General features: G+C 38.0%; 1 protein-coding gene across 5 annotated transcripts in view; it reads right to left on the bottom strand.

The window, feature by feature from the left end:
- The window catches only part of KIAA0825 (KIAA0825 ortholog), a 445,920-nt gene that overhangs the window by 208,365 nt on the left and 215,891 nt on the right, over nucleotides 1–21,664 (bottom strand). For all 5 annotated transcript variants that reach the window (XM_049867904.1, XM_049867915.1, XM_049867914.1 and 2 more), the window contains exons 17-20: nucleotides 21,122–21,530; nucleotides 16,456–16,615; nucleotides 6,487–6,648; nucleotides 4,597–4,691 (exon numbers count right to left, since the gene is read on the bottom strand). In XM_049867904.1, coding sequence (XP_049723861.1) covers nucleotides 4,597–4,691; nucleotides 6,487–6,648; nucleotides 16,456–16,615; nucleotides 21,122–21,530 — 826 coding nt within the window. The remainder of the gene's footprint in view (nucleotides 1–4,596; nucleotides 4,692–6,486; nucleotides 6,649–16,455; nucleotides 16,616–21,121; nucleotides 21,531–21,664) is intronic.

A 21,664-nucleotide genomic window follows, 5' to 3' on the forward strand; every position in this document is an offset into this window, starting at 1 on the left:
CCTTTTGGTGAACTCGCCTGCAGATGCAATCACCTTCTCGTTTGGTATTCTGGATTTATTTTAATGTGGATCAGGAGGAAAGGAAGAAACTACCACTAAGAAACTGTGAAAAGTGCCGTTATTATTTCAAAAGATCAATGTACGACCACCGTACTTACTCTTACACAGCATTAAAGGTAAAGGTGTAGAACTGATATATATACGTGGATTTTCTGAACCTCTAAGGAGTTTTTATTTTCCACAATGGCAAACTTCCTAAGTTGAAAGGCATATATCATTTGTATATATTCAAGATCGCCTTTCTGAAGTCTCAGCTGTTACATATTAAATACCTTGAAAATCACTTCTAATTAATTTGTAAAGGCTTGGTTAGATACTTGTGTCCACTCACAATACTTTTAAGTTTTTCAGCTTGCAGCTTTAGTATCATTTAACAAATGTGAATCCTATCACTCAAATAAAAAGGCCCTGGTGGCGCAACATTTAAGTCCTCAGCTGCTAACTGAAAAGTTGATTGTTCAAACCCACCCAGCGGCACTGTGGGAGAAAGACCTGGTGACCTGCCCCCTCAAAGCTTATACCAAGAAAACCCCATAGGGCACTTCTACTCTTGTCACATGGGGTCGCTATCCATCGGAATTGACTCAATTGGCACCCAAAAACAACAACACCATCGCTCCAACGTCAAAGATCCCTGAATCTTGCAGGAAAGAAGATGCTATGTTGCTGAAGATACTAAGGTGTGAATTGGATCAACTGTTTAAAAGTAATGATCAGTTTTTTTTTTTGTATTTTTAATCTGAGCCGAACTTCTAACAATAATAATAATAAATAACAGGGATGTTAAACATATAGAGCTTAATTAACCTTATTGTCACACAAATTTGGAAAAATTGAAGAAAATGTTTATGCACGCAGACAGTTTTTACTTGAGATTTCCCAGGGTACGCTTCTTTTCCCAACATGACTATTAACCCGTCAGCACACTTAGAGAATGCCTACTCTCTGCTTATCTGCCAGAGATGACTCTTTCTCTGCATTCTTATTCCTCATTTGTTCACTAGTTTATTCAACAAATATTACTCAGAGCCTACTCTGAGCCCAGGGACGATTCTAGGTACTAAAGACACACTTGGAATAAGATAGGCAAGGTCCTATTCTCATGGAATTTATATTCTACCAGGAGGCACAGGATAAACAGGCAATAAGCAAGCGCAAAGAACCTAAAGTGGGAAAGAGCTTGAAGAACACAAAGAACAGGAAGAAGGTAATGAACTTGGAGCATTATGAATTGGATGGAGGTATTTTGAGATAAAGGAACCCTGATGGTGCAGTGGCTAAGTGCTTGCCTGCTAACTGAAATGTTGGCGGCTCAAACCCAACAGCCACTTGGCAGGTGAAAGTAATAGCAGCCTGCTCCAATAAAGATTTAGGCCAGATAGTGGGCAGAGGACACATCCCTACCAAGGACACTGGCTGCCACTTAATTTTTTGTTCTGCCTTTGGAGACAGCACAGAACAACTCAAAGGACAGTAATGTTTCATATATAGATATCCTTGGTACCACACATCTCTATCATGTGCTTAAACTGTCTCTCAAGTCTTTATCTCTTACATCTTCAACTCCGAAAGGCTCACCTGGCCTTTGGACCCTCCTTCTTGCTCATTTTCCCACTGTTTGTGTCTTTCATCTTTCAGCCCCCTGGGCTCACTGCTGGTCTCTGGCCTGATGCTTTTCCTGACCCTCAATATTGGTCTAGGCCTAGAACATACATAACCTTGGTGGTCTAACTGGATGGTTACATGTACCTCCAGTTCTCGGCTAACTCATAATGGCCTTTTTTTGTTACTTTACCTGGCCAGACATTTAACACAGCTGCTGTGTGCTAGTGTTACTACTTTTCTAAATATGTATTGTGGTTTCAATGTTCAGGGATACTTTCATATCCTTTAACATTCTTGATTGTCCCAACAATCCCCATGAAGTAGATATGTAATTATCATTATTTCATTTTAAACAAAAGGGAACCCAAAATCAAACAATTTAGATAACTTCTGTAAGGTAAGCTCACAACAGGACTGGCCTGAGAACCCAGGGATCTTGGCTGCCCATCTTCATCCTGTTTTGGTAGTGAGGGAGATCTGGTTCACTCCAGGCATTTGTGGTCTTGGGGGAGTAAGTCCACAGATGGTCTGCTTATTATATTGAAGCTTAAGACCAGACACAAAGGAATTTAGGAGCTGAATTAGAAGATTTCTTCTCCTGAGCTTTTTCCATACCTGTGTTATTTAGGTTCACTTTCTCTCTAATATTATGTCCTCAGACAGCATTCCTACCTCATACATATACTAGACCATAGTGTTTTAGCGATAGAGTAGTACAAACGTATTGCCAATAAAGGGAGAAAAAAGAGACAAGTGGCTTATTTAATCAGTGAGTTCTCCTGGCATGTTTAGCTGAGCTGCTCTGGGTTCTCTCCTCCAGTTCTGGTTCTGTCTACCTCTAAAGAACATGGTTACAGGTACAAAATATAGAGAATTGGCATATATAACTCTCAATCTAAAAACTCTATGTCCTGTGGTCTCATTTTGAAATATGTATCTTTCTTATAACGATGTCAAAAATTCAATGCACTAAAATAAAATCAGCATTCTCAGACAGGTTCAAACAAAAGAGTCTCTTAGAGGAAATAAAAGAAACAATTTCATTACCATTTACATCTCATAGACAACATTTTTTAAATAAAAGGGGAAGTGCTAGAAGAGATTAAAAACTGTTAGGTGTCTTTCATCCTAAGATAAACCAATTACGTTCATTGTAGCTTGTGGTATGTGGTAGTTTGGAGTAGAATGCTTTTCATAGCATTCTTTTAAAAATCTAAGGTTCTTATTAAGATGAGATTCTAGCTGTTTCTATTAAAAATTCATGACCCCTTTCCAAGAGAACTGTTTTGACCTGTTATTTCTGGCTAAGTTTGTGGGAGTTCTTTCCTCCCACTCACTATCGTTCATAATATCTCAGGGAAACAGACTTTAATAAAGCGACCTAATAAATGCATCTAAAACTGTTAAACAAAAATAATAATATGCATTTTTGCTTAAAACACAAATTCACTTAACAGTGAATATTACACAGAGCAAATGCAGTGTGTTTTGAAGGATGTGCTAGCATCTCTTTCTCGCCCCTACAATACCATTTATTGAATTGGAAGCAGCAATTCACAGTTGAAAAAATTTAGTAAAATATCATAACACGGTTAATCTACATAAACTTAAATATTTCCAAATAGCAGAAAAAATGACTTACCTTTGTTAGTTTGTTTCCAGATGGATATTTACTATTGTGTAAACATCATGTAACTGTAGTTTCAACAGAGGACCTGGCCTCTCCTCTACCACCTTCACCTCCCACCTCTCCAAGCAGCTTTGGGAGAGTTGACGAACATCTCCAGGGGACTTTTGCATGCACAGGGTACATTCTGGACTGCTGTCTGCCAGGTGGTAGGATTGCTGGGGGAAGGCTCTGCCCTTGGTGTGGAAGCTTCTAGATTATTCAATTCTGCTCATAATGAGTGCATGAGCTTAATTCAGGGGTGACATATTAAGAAATTCACTGTGACCATATATCTAAGCCACAATTTTAATTGGTAATAAACCTGCCCTTTTTTTTTTTTTTTTTTTATTACCTCCATTGGGGGAATACTGCAATTTCTTATATGTACCCCAATTTCTCAAGGGTGGTTTGACAATTCTACTATGTCACTGTCATTATTGTCTTTCAGGAAAAATGATACTTGATTTTTGGCAAAAAGATATGAAAATCTACTCTACATCATAAACATGGTATAGGAGATTTTTCTCATACTCAGCTATAATCAAGCACATGATACTTAAACAATAAAGAGTCATATACATATGTATCTTATTTAAAAACGTGAAGGTTGATAGGAAAATCCAATTTTTAAAATGTAAACTTTACAGTTTTTCACTGAAAACTTTAAAGGTATAAAACATGTTAATTGATCCAAAATATAAATAAAATGTGAATACTTTTGTGCAAAACAAATTACATGTGTGGGTTCCTAGGCTGAAATTAGATTACAATTTTATTGGGTTGCCCTGTTGTGCCAAAATAACTGGCTGAAAAGTGAAAAATTCAATCACAACAGTTTTACTTATATGTTTCCCCTGACTAGTTGATTTGGCTTGGCATTTTGTATGCATTCATTAAATTGTTTGTAAACAAAGGTGTAGTATTATAATGACATTCAAGTCTATAACGTCTGGTGTTTACAGTACTAAACTATTAGATACACAAAGTCAACTATACTTGAAATCCAGACTAAAATCAATTGAATTCATCTCAGAAAAGAATTTAACTGCCCTTTGCAAAAGCTTACTATGGAAAAACAGCATTTAGAAAGTATATTTCATATAACTTTAGCAATTCTTTTTAGAAGAGAGACCAGAGAACGAGAAAATAAAAGAGACTCCCCTGCCAATGTCACGTTTTCACTTTTCTAAAAAATATGCTGGTAAAAAAATGTATGTAACCTTTTTCCCCAACCAGGTCCCCAAGATCCCCAATCTTATTACCTGTTTTTGAGCAATGCACTGAAGGTCATTTTATCCAGTCCCAGATAATTTGGCAGCAAGTTTGACCAATTCCAGTTCCATTTTGTGATGGCTGACTGTTGATAAATGAGAAGATGCTATTGTTAGTTATTAATCAGAGTTAATATGATCAGTAAATTAAAGCTCCAGCTGTGATACACTAACGAAGAAGGAGGGGGGTCCGGAACAAGGACTAAGACAGATAACATCAATCATGTCTGCAGAAGAAGGTTTTATCCCTATAAGACAGCAATTAATTGATAAATCCATTTGGGGATGTAGTCATTATTTATAAAAATATAAATCAATTTCTTGAGTCATTATTCCAAATGTTAATGGCATTTCCCCGAAAAAGTTTCTCTGAGACTCTTTGCAAAGGAAAATACAACAATTAGCAACTTTTTTACATATCATAACAATTTACAGTTTCAGCACCTGTAAGGTTGATTTAAAAAACAACCTTGGAAGTGTTAAGTTTCAAATTATAAGACACAGCTTTATTAGGGCATGATATTAATATTATCTCTTTTGGTTAAGAAATGCATCAAAGGGGAGTTTACAAGGACCAGTAAATATAAATAACATAAATGACATTTTTTCTCACTTAGTAGATAATTTCACAACCAAAGAGAAAAATTACTGTGAAAAATAATCTCATAATTCAGAATGCAATAAAACACGCCGCTTACTTAAATGAAGTAAGGATAATTTAACAGCTACAATGACTATTTATGGTTTGCAGCAATCTAATGTACAACAAAGAAAAGTAGCCAAAAAACTCAAACGTATACAATCTATTTTGTTCTAAAGTATTATAGATGCATATACTCCTTAAAACTGAATAGTGTTGATACCAAGAGTCCAGACCAATGTTGAAAATCCAACAAGAACTATCCCCTGTCACCTGCTGATTAATCGAGCACTACAATACTGTCATATAGCAGGAGAATTCTGCCCTGGGTTGTCAGCATTTGAAGGTCTTATTCTACTACAGTATTGATGAATGTAGACTAGAGCTGTAACAGGCATGGTAAAATATTATCTGCATCCAGAATTAGGCCATTGTTTTAATTCTTATTTTCATCAGAGCTCTAGGTCAAGCAATCCTTCTCTTCTGCCCTGTTAGTTCAAATTGTCTGTCAAGAGCCTTCTGGAAAAAAACCACCAAAAGAATGAAGAAAGCAAAAGCAACTTTACATTTCAAGTACTTTGGCATAAAGATGATCTTTTTGATATAACTATTGAAATATGCAGCTTCAACAATGGCATAATCTGACATTGAAAAAAAGTATGGCATTTATTACATTGGTTTTGTTCCAAACAGCCTAATTTTAAGATCGATAGCAAATTCATTATAAATTTGGGAATGTGTTTAGGTTATAAAAAGCCAATTTACCTTATGCCCTTCAAAATAGAAACTTAGTGCTCTATTTATAAATAATTTTAAAGTCAACTATTTACCAATTTACCCGATACATTCATAAAGATTGCAAGGAATTTCGTAAGTGTGTGTATTGAGGGTGGGAGAGCAGTGAATCAGGAGGGCAGCAAATCAGTGAAATGCCTAGTCCCTCCGACCTTCTATAGACACAGCCTAACAGATGTTTGCTCTGCCCATGGTAAACTGACCTGGTCAGAGATTAAGTTTTACAGACCAAACCAATGAATCAGTTTGACAAATAAAAAGAAGGTAAAATAACTTTTTCCAAGTCAATTTGTGCAGACCATGCAAATAAGGACAAGGTCTTTTGTTTCTTAGCAAAAAGTTTATGGGTAAATGTTGAAAGGCAAGGCTTTTTTTTTTTTTTTTTTTTAAACTTGTGTAAAGGAAGCACACATTTAGATTGAATTTACCATTTCATGTCCACATACCTGATCTAGCATGTTTTCACTAAACACCTTATACACATGGAAAGGGTTAAAGGCAGAAGGCTCATCGTCCATACTCCTCAATGTCATTGTCTTTAAAGGTCGGATGGATAATGGCTTTTCCTCTGAACCACTCATTGAAAACAGCTGTTCTTTTAAATATTCCTTCAAGGAAAAAAAAAATTTACAAGTCGTGATGGTGATGAGCATACATTCTCTTTAAAAATAAACTGGTCGATATCCAAATGTATCCTTTCAACACACCTGATAGGTTCCAGTGTATTACTTGCCTCAGGACAGAATACATTTTCAGAAGATCCATAGCAGAGCATTGCAATAAACGCATCAAAAACAGGTTCACCTAATATATATTACAGATTAGAAGACCAAGTAACAAACTCTTATGGAATGAATGTATGCTCAGTATGTCAGAATCTTCTTAACAGGCGTTGTTTTTTCATTGGTTCATGTGTTAACATGTCTGGTTACCAAGACTTTTTCAACTCAGGTGCATGTTACTCACAGTACAAGATTGCTCATTTATTCATTAAGTGTAATTGCTACCTACTCCAGGCTCAGCAGAACACAGTTGGATACTGTCAAGTCAATTCCAACTCATAGTGACTCCATGTGACAGAGTAGAATTGTCCCATTGGATTTTCTTGGCTGTAATCTTTATGGAAGCAGATCACCAGCTCTTTCTTCTGTGGAGCTGCTGGCTGAGTTCGAACCATCAACTTTTCAGCTAGCAGCTGAGTGCTTAACCGTTGCACCACCAGGGATTTTACTGTGAACAGTCTCATTCTCTGCTGAATTAAATATAATGCAATCTCCTCAACTCTGTTTCTATGCTGTGCACTGAAAAATATCAAGTTCAATAGAAGCTCAAAATATGTATTTCTAATACCCAACTGCTAGTGACAGCCTGGGCAAACGAGTCGATCTATTATACATGATTTTCTATCCATAAGTAAATAGAGTGAAAAATCCTAATCTATTTTATGGGTCTCCTTCTGTAAGCAACAAATAAAAATGACAAAAAATCACTCATAAGTTATCAAATATTTATTATTCATAAGCAAGTCACTAAAAAAATAAAATAAATATTCTTTTCCTGATTTTTGGTATATCAGTATAATTTTTTAAGCAAGGTTTTTTTTTTTTTTTTTTTAGGGTTAGGATTAAAGTTAGAATGTTAGAGCTGAGTAGAACTTCAGTGATCACCTAGAAAACCCTTGCTACACAAAGTGTGGTCCTTAGACCAACTGAGTCAGCATTCCTTGTGAATTTGTTAGAAAAGCAGAATCAGAAGCCCCACCCAATCAGAATCTGCCTTTAACAAGGTTTCCTAGGAGATCAGTAGGCACCTTAAAGTTTGAGAACCTCCCACCACCTGTCTGTCAATTTGTTATACTGTGATGGCTTGTGTATTGCTGTGATACTGGAAGCTTTGCCACTGGTGTTTCAAATACCAGCAGGGTCACTCTTGGTGGACAAGTTTCAGCTGAGCTTCCAGACTAAGACAGACCAGGAAGAAGGGTTTGGCACTCTACTTCTGAAAAAATTGGCTAGTGAAAATCTTATGAATAGCAGTGGACCATTGTCTGATATAGTGCCAGAAGATGAGCCCCTCAGGTTGGGAAGCACTCCAAATATAACTGAGAAAGAGCTGCCTCCTTTAAGTAGAGTTGACCTTAATGACATGGATGGAGTCAAGCTTTCAGGACCTTCATTTGCTGCTGTGGCATGATTCAAAATGAGAAGAAACAGCTGCAAACATCCATTGATAATTGGAACGTGGAATGTATAAAATATGAATCTAGGAAAATTGAAAGTTGTCAAAAATGCATAAAGACTGATACCTTAAGCATTAAAACCAAAAACCAAACCCACTGTAATCAAGTCAATTCCAACTTATAGTCACCCTATAGGACAGAGGACAACTGCCCCATAGTGTTTCCAAGGAGAGGCTGGTGGATTTGAACCGCTGACCTTTGGTTAGCTGCCCATGGCTCTTAACCACTGTGCCACAAGTGGACTGATTTTGAATCAGACAATCATATGATCTACTATGCCAGGAATGACAAATTGAAGAGGAATATAGTCAAATTTATCTTCAAAAACAACATTTTAAGATCTATTCTGAAGTACAACTCTGTGATAGGATAATATCCATAAACCTACAAGGAAGACCAATTAATACAATTATTACTGAAATTTACACACCAACCACTAAGGCCAAAGATGAGGAAACTGAAGATTTTTACCAACTTCTGTAGCCTGAAATTGATCAAACATACAACCAAGATGCATTGATAATTACTGGTGATTGGAACGCGAAAGTTGGAAACAAAGGATTGCTGGTTGGAAAATATGGCCTTTACAGAAATGACCACGGAGATCACATGATAGAATTTTGTGAGATCAAAGAATTCTTCGTTACAAATACTTATTTTAAGAACATAAACAGCAACTACACACATGGACTTCGCCAAACAGAATACATAGGAATCAAATAGACTGCATCTATTGAAAGAGACAATGGAAAAGCTCAATATCATTGGTCAGAACAAGGCTGGGGCTGACTGCAGAACAGATCATCAATTGCTTATTTCCAGGTTCAAGTTGAAGCTGAAGAAAATTAAAACAAGTCCACAAGAGCCAAAGTATAACCTCGAGTATATTCTACCGAATTTGGAGGCCATCAAGAATAGATTTGACCCGTTGGACACTAACGACCGAAGACCAGAAAAGTTGTGGGAAGACATCAAGGACATCATACATGAAGAAGACAAAAGGTCATTAAAAAGACAGGAAAGAAAGAAAAGACCAAAATGGATGTCAGAAGAGACTCTGAAACTTGCTAAAGCTAAAGGAAGAATTGATGAAGTAAAAATTCTGAACAGATTTCAAGGAACAGCTTGAGAATACAAGATAGAATATTATAATGGAAATGTGCAAAGAACTGGAGTTAGAAAACCAAAAGGGATCGAACAGGCTTGGCATTTCTTAAGCTGAAAGAACTGAAGAAAAAAATGAAGACTCGAGTTGCAATTTTGAAGGATTCTTTCAGCAAAATATTGAATGACATAGGAAGTATCAAAGCAGATGGAAGGAATACACAGAGTCACTGTACCAAAAAGAATTGTTCAATGTTCAACCATTTCAGAGGTAGCAAATGATGAAGAACCGATGGTATTGAAGGAAGAAGTCCAAGCTGCCCTGAAAGCATTGGCAAAAAACAAGGCTCCAGGAATTAATGGAATACCAATTGAGATGTTTCAACAAATGGATGTACAGCTAGAGGTGCTGACTTATCCATGCTAAGAAATTTAGAAGATAGCTACCTGGCCAACCAATTGGAAGAGATCCATATTAGTGACCATTTCAAAGAAAGCTGATCCAGCAGAATTCGGAAATTATTGAACAACATCATTAATATCACACACACACACACACACACACACACAAAACCCCATTACAGTCGGAATCGATTCTGACCCACAGCTACCCTATAGGATAGAGTAGAACTGCTTCATAGGGTTTCCAAGGAGCGGTGGATTCCAACTGCCAACATTTTGGTTTGCAGCCGAGCTCTTAACCACTGTGTCATTTTGCTGAAGATCATTCAAACACAATTGCAACAGTATGACAAACTAACATATGCATCGGCCTTTAGATTTTAGCTAAAGATAATTTAAAGTCATCTTGATTAGCAAGACTACCAGATTCAGAAGAGGACATGGAATAAGGGATATTATGCTGATGCCAGATGGATCTTGGCTGAAAGAAGAGAATATCAGAAATGTTTGCCTGTGTTTCACTGACTATGCAAAGGCATTCAACTGTGTGGATCATAACAAATTATAACACTGAGAAGAATGGGAATTCCAGGACACTTAATTGTGCTCATGTGGAATGTATACATAGATCAAGAAGCAGTTGTTCAGAGCAAGAGGATACTGCATGGTTTAAAATCAGGAAAGGTGTGCCTGAGGCTTGCATCATCCTTTCACCATACTTATTCCATCTGTATGCTGGACAAATAATCTAAGAAGACAGATTATATAAAGAACAATGTGGCATCAGGATTAGAAGAAGACTCATTAACAACCTGTGATACGCAGATGTTACAACCTGGCTTGCTGAAAGTGAAGAGGACTTGAAGCACTTACTGATGAAGATCAAAGATTACAGCTTTCAGTATGGATTACACCTCAACATAAAGAAAACAAAAATTCTCACAACTGGACCTATAAGCAACATCATGATAAATGGAGAAAAGATTGATGTTGTCATGGATTTCATTTTACTTGGATCTGTAATCAATCCCCATGGAAGCAGCAGTCAGGAAATTAAATGCTGCATTGCATTGAGCAAACCTCCTGCAAAAGACCTTTTCAAAGTGTTAAAACGCAAAGACGTCACTTTGAAGACTACAGTGCATCTGACCCAAGTCATGATATTTTCAGTCGCCTCATATGCATTGGAAAGCTGGACAGTGAATAAGGAAGAGTGAAGAAGAATTGATGACTTTGAATTATGGTGTTGGTGAAGAATATTGAATATACCATGGACTGCCAGAAGAACAGACAAGTCTACTTGGAAGAAATACAGTCAGAATGCTCCTTGGAAGCCAGGATGGTGAGATTTCATCTCAAGTACTCTGGACATGTTATCAAAAGGGCCCAGTCCCTGAAGAAGGACATCATGCTTGGTGTCTTACCTAGTGCTGCTATAACAGAAATACCACAAGTGGGTGGTTTTAACAAAGAGAAATTTATTCTCTCACAGTCTAGGAGGCTAAAAGTCTATATTCAGGGTGCCACATCCAGGGGATGTCAGCTCTAGGAGGAAGGTCCTTGTCATCAATCTTCCCCTGATCCAGGAGCTTCTCCTCACAGGAACCCCAGGTCCAAAGGACAGGCTGTGCTTCTGGCACTACTTTCTTGGTAGTATGAGGTCCCCCTGTCTCTCTGCTCACTTCTCTCTTTTATATTTCTTTAAAGACACAACCTAATCCTGTACATTGGGTGCTGCCTCATTAACATAACTGCCACTAATCTCATCTCATCAACACCTTAGGGATAGGATTTACATCACATAGGAAAATCACATCAGAAGACAAAATGTGGACAATCATACAATACTGGGAAACTTGGCCTAGTCAAGTTTACACACATTTTGGGGGGACACAATTCATTCCATAACACTTGGTAAAGTGGACCCCCAAAAAAAACCAGTGCCGTAAAGTGTAGGGTTAGCAAAAAAGAGCAAGACACTCAATGAGATAGACTGACACAGTGGCTACAACAATGGACTAAAACATAACGACGATTGTGAGGCTGGCTCAGGACTGGGCAGTGTTTCATTTTGTTATACATAAGGTCACTATGAGTTGTACCAACTTGATGGCACCTAACAACAACAATAATAGCCGGATACCAGGAAGAAAAGCCTGGCGATCTACTTCCTAAAATCAGCGAATGAAAATCCTATCAATCACAACAGTCCAATTCCATTATGCAAGGGCTTGCCATGAATTAGGGCTGACTCAACGGTAGCTAATAACAAGTCCAACATCACACTCAATGATTGGCTCCGAAAGGTCTGTGGTCACACAGGAGTGAGTGGTAAAGTCAGGACGAGAAGCCACATCTCTGGTCTGGCTCACTGCGCTTTTTCCCTGTGCCTCTATAACTTTATGAATAGAGAATGTATACCACACTCACCGCGGAAGGCAAATTTCAAATCCTGAAGCCCTACATACGTAAAGAAACCATTACTTAACAACAAAGATAGTCATTTCTTAAATTTTCTGGTTGTCAACCATTTCTCTTTAGAAAAATTAATTCTGTAGTGTCCAACGGAGTGCCACCACATATATGGGTTTTTTTTTTTTTACTAAATATTATTAGATAATAATAAAGCCATCAGAAAAATAATTTATTGCCTAGAATTAGATATTGGACAGGGAAAAAAATTTTCACCATCATGATTTATGCAAGTAAAATTTCAAAAAGAAGTAAACTACATTCATTGAAAAAATTACTTTGTTTTGGCTAATGTAACTCTTTCCCCTTTGTTGTTGGGTGCCATAGAGTCTATCTAGCTCACAGAGGCCTCATGTAACAGAGTAGAGCTGCCCCATAGGGTTTTCTTGGCTATAATCTCTACAAAAGCAGACCACCAATTCTTTCTCCTGCAGAGCCTCTGGGTGGGTTCACTGCTGATCTTTGGGTTAGCAGCCAAGTGCTTGACTGTCGAGCCACCAAGCCCAAGCCCATTGCCGTTGAGTCAATTCTGACTCATAGTGAACCTGTAGGACAGAACAGAACTTCCCCATAGGGTTTCCAAGGACCACCTGGTGGGTTTGAACTGCCCATGTTTTGGTTAGCAGCCGTAGCTCTCAACTATTACAACAGCAGGGTTTCCGGCCTCTTTAATTTACCCTTACATGGAACAAAGGAATTTAGACTTCCTTTGTTTCCACTACTCAAAAAGAGAAAGGGTTCGGCTGCAAGTAGCAACACAATCGTGTTTTCTCCCTTTTTGCTCTCTCTGATCTCTCTGCTGTATTGACACTTGTCACTACCAACCAGTTGTCGTGGAGTTGATTCTGACTCATGGCAACTCCGTGTGTGAGTAGAACTGTGCTCTGTAGAGTTTTCAATGGCTATTTTTTTGGAAGTAGATCACTAGGCCTTTCTTCCGATGCACCTTTGGATGGAATGGAACCTCCAGTCTTTCAGTTAGGAGCCATGCACTTAACCATTTACACCACCCAGGGACTCCTGACCCTACCCTTTCTTAAAAGCTTCAGATTCCTTTTCTGTGACATGCTTTAACCAGATTTACTATTAATTCGGTATGTTTTTCTTTCTTTTTCCCCTCCCTCCCTGCCCTCCCCTCACCTACAGTTACGGGGCTTATTAGGGAGGTAACTGGTTACAATTCACCTTCGGGAACACTCAGGATACAGCTCTGCCATCAGGACAGCCTCTTCTCAGCTGTAGCCACAGGTAGGTCTCTCCCTGGCCCTCAGCCTCTCAGCCCAGTTTCTGCCCTACTTGGGCAAGTGTTGCAAAGCTCTTTTGGCTCTGTTGATAAGTACCCAGGGGCACCCCACTCTGCCACTAAGCATCAGCTGAAGGTGCTCACTTCTAGCTCCATGGGTAGACAAACTTAGCTCCACCAAGTGCCCAGAGGCACCCTACTCTGCCAGCAAGCCTCCTGCCCAAAGGCACATAGCTTTCTCCCTCCGTGGGCCAGGAAGCCCAAATCTGGTATATTTCTTGAGACAGCTTCCGTTCTTTCTTAAATACGCTCCCTGTCTGGTAGTTACTTCAAAGTTTATTTCTCTACTATTTGTCTATTTCCCTCCACTGAAGAGCTCCTCCCATCTCATGAACTCAACTACCATATTCATTGTAGACTACCAACTCTAGAGGCACAGTTTCTCTCACCTGTGTTCTGGACCAAGCTCTTCAACTACCAACTGGACACTTAGCTTGGACATCTTTACCTCAAAGGCAAAACATCTTTAGACTCATTTCCCTCATAACTTCTCTGTTTCTATCAATGGTACCCATTCTTTCTCTCACCCAGGCCTACACCCATAAATGCGTCTACATTTAAAAGATATTTTCAAATAATATTTAGCAGCATACCTGAAAGTGCTAAAGACTCATAACATTACTCCAGGGCCTCAAACCAGTTTGTTCCATTTGGAACCCCTGCTGAGAATTTGTTAAAATATTAAAATGCAGATTCTGATTCAGTATATCTGAGGTAGAAATACAAATTCTCAGCGGGGGTTCTAACCAGAAAGAACCGGTTACTACTCATCAAATGGGCAAAAATCACAAGGCTATTTCATCTATAAGATAAGAATGCCTCCCAGTATCTATAAAAGCAGCCGTAAGTACTATACTAGTTGCTTAGTCACCCTTGTATGGTTGTTTAGGTTTATTGCCTGTGTGTGTATGTGTGTGTGCTTTTTTTATAGTCACAAGACATAGGTCTATTTTCTTTGGTTCTAGCCTTACCTTACACTATGTTTCTTACCTTGCAGCACTGTGTCTCATCTCACTTAGCTCAATAAACCACCAAGTACTTAGCTTAACATTGTATTCAATAGATATTGGCACAACAGTAAATATATTCAGTGGGGGTTAGTGTTTAAGACCTCGGCTGCTAACCAAAATGTTGGCAGTTTGAATCTACCAGCTCCTCCTTGGAAACCCTCTGGGGCAGTACTACTCTGTCCTATAGGGTCGCTATGAGTGGGAATCAACTTGATAGCAATGGGCTTGTTTTTTTAGTTGAGGTTAATTGATTAGAATGTGGTGGTTCAGAAACTGTTCAGCAGTGGAGTGATATCAGATCTCATAGCACACCTGTTGATAACCACTGCCTTAGAGGTACATGAGTTCTATGAGGGTAAGAATAGACTTTAGATTCCCAGAATATAGCAGATGGCTGGTGGCCAATAACGGTTCAACTTAATTTTTGTTGGTTTTGCTTTATTCTCAGTATTAGTGATTATTATCTTTTAAAACTATGACTATTCTATCAGTTTAGCAGACTATACCAGCCACTACTATCCTCCAAACTATTGTAATGCCACCTAACTAAAGACCCAAGGGTAATCAGATATATCTGTTCCTTAGTAGTTACGAGAGTTACTTTGTCCAATTTGAGTGGCCAGGTGGACATACAAATGGTGGAAATGACTTTGCAATGGGGGACTTTCAGTTAGCCAGGGCCACTTCCTGAGTTCTCCAAACAGAAAACCCAAACAAGGTATGAGGGATCATTAGCAAGAGTGACTAGTTTGTATTAAAATATTACTTCCTAACAATAACAGATGGAGCTCTAGCACATTGAAAACAGGGTCATTTCTCACAGCTACAAATTCCTCACATTCCTCTCAGGTTATCATTGAATACATTGTAATGTCAATAAATACCTGTTTATAGACTGTTTGATTAGCTCTATGAAAGCCAGGAAATAAGATTTACTAGCAGCAATGTTCAGATAGATAATAGTGGGGAAAACATTTATATAACTGAGTAATAAAATGCTGTGGTAGAATTGAATTCACTCCTTGGAAATTTATAGTTTTTAAGGCCTACCTCATAGGGTTGCTATGAGTCAGAATTGAGTGGGTGGCAATATGTTTTTGGTTTGGTTTATTGAGAACAACAACAACAAAAAAAAACTACATCCTCACATTATTCATATTATAAATTTTTATTATCCCCCAAAATACATTCATGTGTTTGCAAATATAAACATAATTAGACATGCCACACTCTAACTCAGGTACATATGATCATTTTAAATCTGATTAAGCCTGCAAACTTATATCATTTCAAGTAACTATTTTGCATTTTTGCTAAGACAGCCAGAAACACGCAAGGTCAGAGGCTTAACCCAGCAGAGAGGTGGACAAGCGTAACATTGGTTCTAACCAGTGTCCGTGCATTAATGAATTTTCTTGGGTTAATCTAGTTGCTCCTGAATACTGTTCAATATTCTTCTGAAGTTTTTTCATTATGTAGGAAATCTCCAACTTCACCAACACCAGTCTGACGTCTCCGGGAGAAATGCTACATCTCTCTTCAGAAAATTCTCCATTTCACAAACACCAGATTTTAACATCAGCTTAATGGTCAAAACACACTTTCCAAAACACGCCTCCAGTCTATACAACTCAGGACTGAACGGAGTTTATCAGTCGTATTATTGTTTAAATCATATAAATGAAACCTACATTGTTTCAGGGAAGCTTTTTCTGAACAAATGCAGAACAGCCAGGGCAGAATAGATTCTATTAATAATGCAATATTGAGTTTGGTATTGACTTTAAGAAGTATTATCACCTCCTTGACTAACCCTTAGCTGCCAGCAGACGCTGCCTCAGGCCAGTACACACCTAATTGCTCGGTAAAAAGGCCGTTTCCCTACCTCATTGAGCCGCAAGATGTGATAAATTTGCCTCAGGTACTCGCTGCCACCTGGTTTGTGGCAGATATCCAGGACCATCGTGTTTATTTTCTGCTCAGTCAGTTCACGAGCAATATCTCCTTCTTCTAAAGCAGTGCTTTTCTCTATTGTCATAAATGCACTAATACAAAGAAAGCACATGAATATTAGTAGTGAAGACTTGTAAAGATGGAAAATAATCAGAGGTTGAGTGTGGAGAGCCAGTGTAAATCTCATATTCAAAGTACCCATAAAGATTTTGCTCAGATAGGCTCAGCCCTTCCCAAGCCGCTGCTGCTTGCATCAACGGTGCCTTAGAATTAAGCACCTGAAAGCATTTTTGAAAATTGAATAGTTTCGTTTAAAACATTTCTTTATTGCATTTATACTCCTATCTATAAAACATTTTCCCATTACTGCAATTGTTGAAATTGCTATAATCATTGGATGAAAACAAAACATTTCTTTTTGAGAACACGTAAGAAATAATTTGTATTTTCTCTTTGAGGATAAAAAGTATCTTTGATGCCAGAAATAGCTTTGGTATTCCGTCTTTTGTAGATGCCTCCTTACACCTATCAAGAACACATTAAAGACTAATTAAAGTGTCAAAAGGGGGAGCCCATTATGCTAAATATAGGCTGGGTGCTTCACGGCAGTGAGCTTACCACTGGGTATTTTAAATTGGCCTCTTGATACTTGTTGCCTTTTTAAAAAATGTGTGTCCCCCCTCCTGTTTCTTCTCTGTAACAGGTACTTAGCAAAAGTTACTACCCTGATTATTCTTCCAGAAAAAGAGTCTACTATCACTACTCTATGGGGCAGTTCTACTCTGTCCTGTAGGGTCGCTATAAGTCACAATCGACTCCATGGCAGTGGGTTTTTATCACTACACCAAGAATGTACAAGTTATATTTCCGAAACACTTCTAACGAGCCATAAGTTTCCTACTAATTTTAAACGTAACTTACGTGGTAGTAATGGATGACAACAATTAAAAAAACAAAAAAAACAATTCTTAAACTATACCAGACCCCCCCCCGCCCCAAATCATGGTATTCAACTTCCATCATATACATTCCACACGAATTTTCTTATCGCAATTGCTATTGGGATCATGTTAGGCTTTGCAATTTAAGTATTCTTAAGAAAACTCGTGGTTTTCCACTGTTTGCCAGATGAAATGAAATTTACTGTGGTGTAATCAGCTGTATACTGCAGTTCATTACTGACATTTTTGCCATGATTATAAAATTAGTTCTGCTAAGAGTCAGTGCCGCTGACCTGAAGACTGAACCAAATGATACGCAGCTGCTGGACGTTAACTTTGATATTGCTTCCACATGTAGTTCAAAACATCCTTCTCAAAAAAAAAAAAAAAAAAGGAACTTTAAGATTATATAAGCCTTGCTAAAAATTAAAGCAAATCCTACTCCGTCTGAGAAGGATTCATTACGTAGAGTAAATCTTTAAAGACCTTGTTATGACAAAAAAAAAAAAAAAGTTTGCAAAAAATATCTTTTTGAAGCTGCACACAGGTTGCAAGCAAAATTCCTTGTCAGGTTGTTTAGAGACTGACATTGAAAAAGTTGAGGCCCTCTGACAAAGGAGTGTCTCAGTGTCAGCCCCTGAATTGTATCCTTTCCTGTCCATCACTGTGCAGGTGAAGCAAATGATTGGATTCAGTCAATGCTATGATTAATGAGTTCCTCTCTGGATTTGGGGCTGCCTATCAATCATGTCATTAGGGAGAATGTGCCCTGAAAGAGGCAGACCTTAGCCAAGGAATAACTGCATTAATCTTAATCTGTATATGCACCCAGCCAACCAAGTCAGGGTCACCATGATGAAAAACAATAATCTTCAACTCAACAAATTACTTTGCAAAGACAGACATTTCTTTACTTTTTGGGCTGTGTGTTCTCCAGAATCGAAGTTGACTGTTTACAGCTTGAGTGTTACTACAAAGTGAAGGTTATTTTAATGAATAGTAATGTTTTCAGGCAGTATGCAAGACAGGCAAGGCTTACAGCTGCCACCTTTTCCACTGCAGTTATTTTCACAATTTCCATAAAATCAAAGTCAAATCTGGATGCAAGTGAAAGAAATCTAGCTAAATGATATCATGTAGTTCTAAGATAATCTTGATGGAGAGTTAAGATTTAATTATCTTAACAGAAGAGCGATTTTAGTTCAAGTGCTTACATTCCCATACTTAAAAAAAAAAAAAAATTATGGTAAAGTCAAGGCAACCCTCCACCTCCATAGCCATCATGGCTTAAAATACATTGTTTCCTCATGGTGGGATCTGTATACCAAATGACCATTGACTTGTGAGAAAGAGGTGGAAGTTCACTTGTATGTCAGATAATCAATTTGAGATCGAAAGTCAATAGGAAACATCCTATAGTGCCAGAAACCTGGGAGAGACTGCTATCTAAAGTAAGTTCTTAAGCCAATTTTAACTTTTTTCAAATAAATTCAATAAATAACTTTAAATCTGCATTTTTGTGTATAGATATCACTCGAGAAATTAAGATATAGCATTATGCTAGTTAAAAAATATTCAGAATCTTTGAGGGCTGTAAAACATTAAAAAAAAATCAGCTATTCTTCATTTTTGATGCATGTTGCAAAAGAGAGCTAAATCATCTTTTAGCTCATTGTTAATCAGCCAAACATTAGCTAATAACTTCCTACTATAGGATACCAGATGTGTTGGTACTGTTCATAGAAATTCAAATAAAATAAACTATCAACGGAAAAGCTTTACTTGCAGATTGCTGTATGCAGCTCTAGGTGTGTTACTTAGACATTGCTTTAAATTGATCTTATTTGAAAGAGGGGCTCCTACCTCAGCAATAGCAAAAATCTAATTTTGTAACTATAATCAGATCCACTATTTTTACTCTTTTTTTTTTTCCTCTCCTTTTTACAACCACTGCCAGGGATGATGACATCTGGCCTTAATCTTTTAGTCATTGGATTAAAGCCTATAAATTGGCATTGTAATGCAAATGTAAAGATTAAGAAGGTCACTGTCAATGTTACTAAGCATTTGCCTGACTGCTATTGTTACTCCTACTCATGGGGCACCCACAAGTCAATTTCTAGAAGTCAGTGAGTCATGACCAGGAAAATCATGATTACCTACTCTTCCCCATTTGGATTAATATGAAGTCTCATACATTGATATTAACAAGATTGTTAGTTATTATAATACCAACCAGTAAGTACACTGTATTTTAATAGTTAGAAGTAACAAAAGCTCTGGTGGCACAGTGGTTAAGTGCTCAGCAGCTAGCCGAAAGGTCAGCGGCTTGAACCCACCAGCGGCACTGCCGGAGAAAAGACCTAGCAATTTTCCCCATTGCTGTTGAGTTGATTCTGACTCATAGCAACTCTATAGGGCAGAGGAGAGCTGCCCTATGTGGTTTCCATGGAGCAGCTGGTGGATTCGAACTTTTGGTTAGCAGCCTGAGTTCTTAACCACTGTGCCACCAGGGCTCCCGCGTAAAGATTACAGCCTAGGAAACCCTATGGGGACAGTTATACTCTGTTCTATAGGTTCGCTATGAGTTGGAATCTACTCGACTTTACACAACAATAACAATAAATAAATGCTTACTACTGCTAAGCTTGATGCTAAACGCTTTATGGATGTTAACTCATTTAATTTTCGAAACAACTGTTACAAGCCTGGTACCATCACTGAAACTGAGGCTATGAGAGACTCCATAACTTGCATAATTCACCTACAGAGTATTTGCACTTGTCCGTCTGATTCCAAAGCCTGAGCTCTTTATCACTATCATGTACTGGCAAAAGTAACCATATTTCACGTGGTTTCAGGCAGAAAGCTGTGCTCGTATTTGCTAGTATGCATGAATACATTTTAAAAGAATGGGGACATTGTGTGGGGGTGCTGTAGAAAAAGACTGACTTTGTAATCCAGAACATCTGAACTGAATTCCTTTATCAATATCATGCAATTCTATACCTGAAGACTAATATGAAGACAGGAGAATATTTAAATCTATCAGGGACCCTTAAAAATCTTTGCAACACCACAAATCACTCGGCTCTTGGTGACAAACCTAGGAGAAGGCTGACATTTTCATACAGAAACAGCTGGGTGTGTTTATAGCTTGAGTGTGATATGCCCCAGTTGCCCTCTGGGATTCTTAAATTACTAGATGAAAAATGTGTACCTTTTTGGCAATAGGTACACAGAAAGCAATAAAAAGCCTTTTATATCCATTAATTCCTTCTTAATATAATCTCCATGCCCAATCCGTTTATAAAATGCTCCAAGCTATCCACTAGATACCTGTTTGTGCACTGAAACTAAATTCTCCTGGGCTTGACTACCATCCTTTTAATCAGAAACTTTAAGATGGTGACTAAACAAGTATAATGTTGCAGTGTATCAGCTGGGCTCGAATTTTACTAAGACAAGGAACTTCTAAAAACCCAGTTTTCAGTGGAATACTTATCTTTTTTTATAGTTAAACTAAGTTCCCATGAAATTAGCTAAATGACCATGGCTGCCCATCTGACACCATTTTGTTATTGTGGTTGTTTATAGGTAAATTTCTTATTGTGAATGTATTTGATGAAATTCAGTGGAAGAAAAACATCGCCTTACCATTCAGTGCTCAATTTCCTTGCTTTCAACAATTGGCGTTCAATCCAGTTGGGCTTTTGCTGCTCAATGCTCTGTATGACCTTCCGGGTCACTTGATTAGGGTTACTTGTCTGCTCTCTCATGATGCTTTCTAAACACACACAGATTAAACTGAGTTTCTCTTTACACCATCTGTCAAGGGAGGCACCTGTTAAAAGTTCCACAGTGTTTCCATCCTCAAATATCCGACATATAATTACAATCAAGTTCCAGACAAGCAGGCCAGCTTTCTTCAATTCAACAAAGTTTTTTGACATTTTTCTCTCAGACAGAAAAAAGAAGTATTTAATTGGGGGAGGCAAACATGCAATCACTGTAGGTAACTTGCTGATTACAATAGATACCGCCTGAGCAGCAAGCCTTGTGAAGCCTGGGGAAGAAAAGAAAGAAAAGGTATGATTAATATTAGCATTTGCGTTCTATCGCTGGGTTGTTTTGAGTATTGTGTGGGGACGTCTAATTTTTTGTGGAGAAAATTGTCAAGAAGAGCAAGTGCTTGACGTC

The sequence above is a fragment of the Elephas maximus genome, chromosome 2, assembly GCF_024166365.1.
Source record: "Elephas maximus indicus isolate mEleMax1 chromosome 2, mEleMax1 primary haplotype, whole genome shotgun sequence".
Lineage (NCBI taxonomy): Eukaryota > Metazoa > Chordata > Mammalia > Proboscidea > Elephantidae > Elephas > Elephas maximus.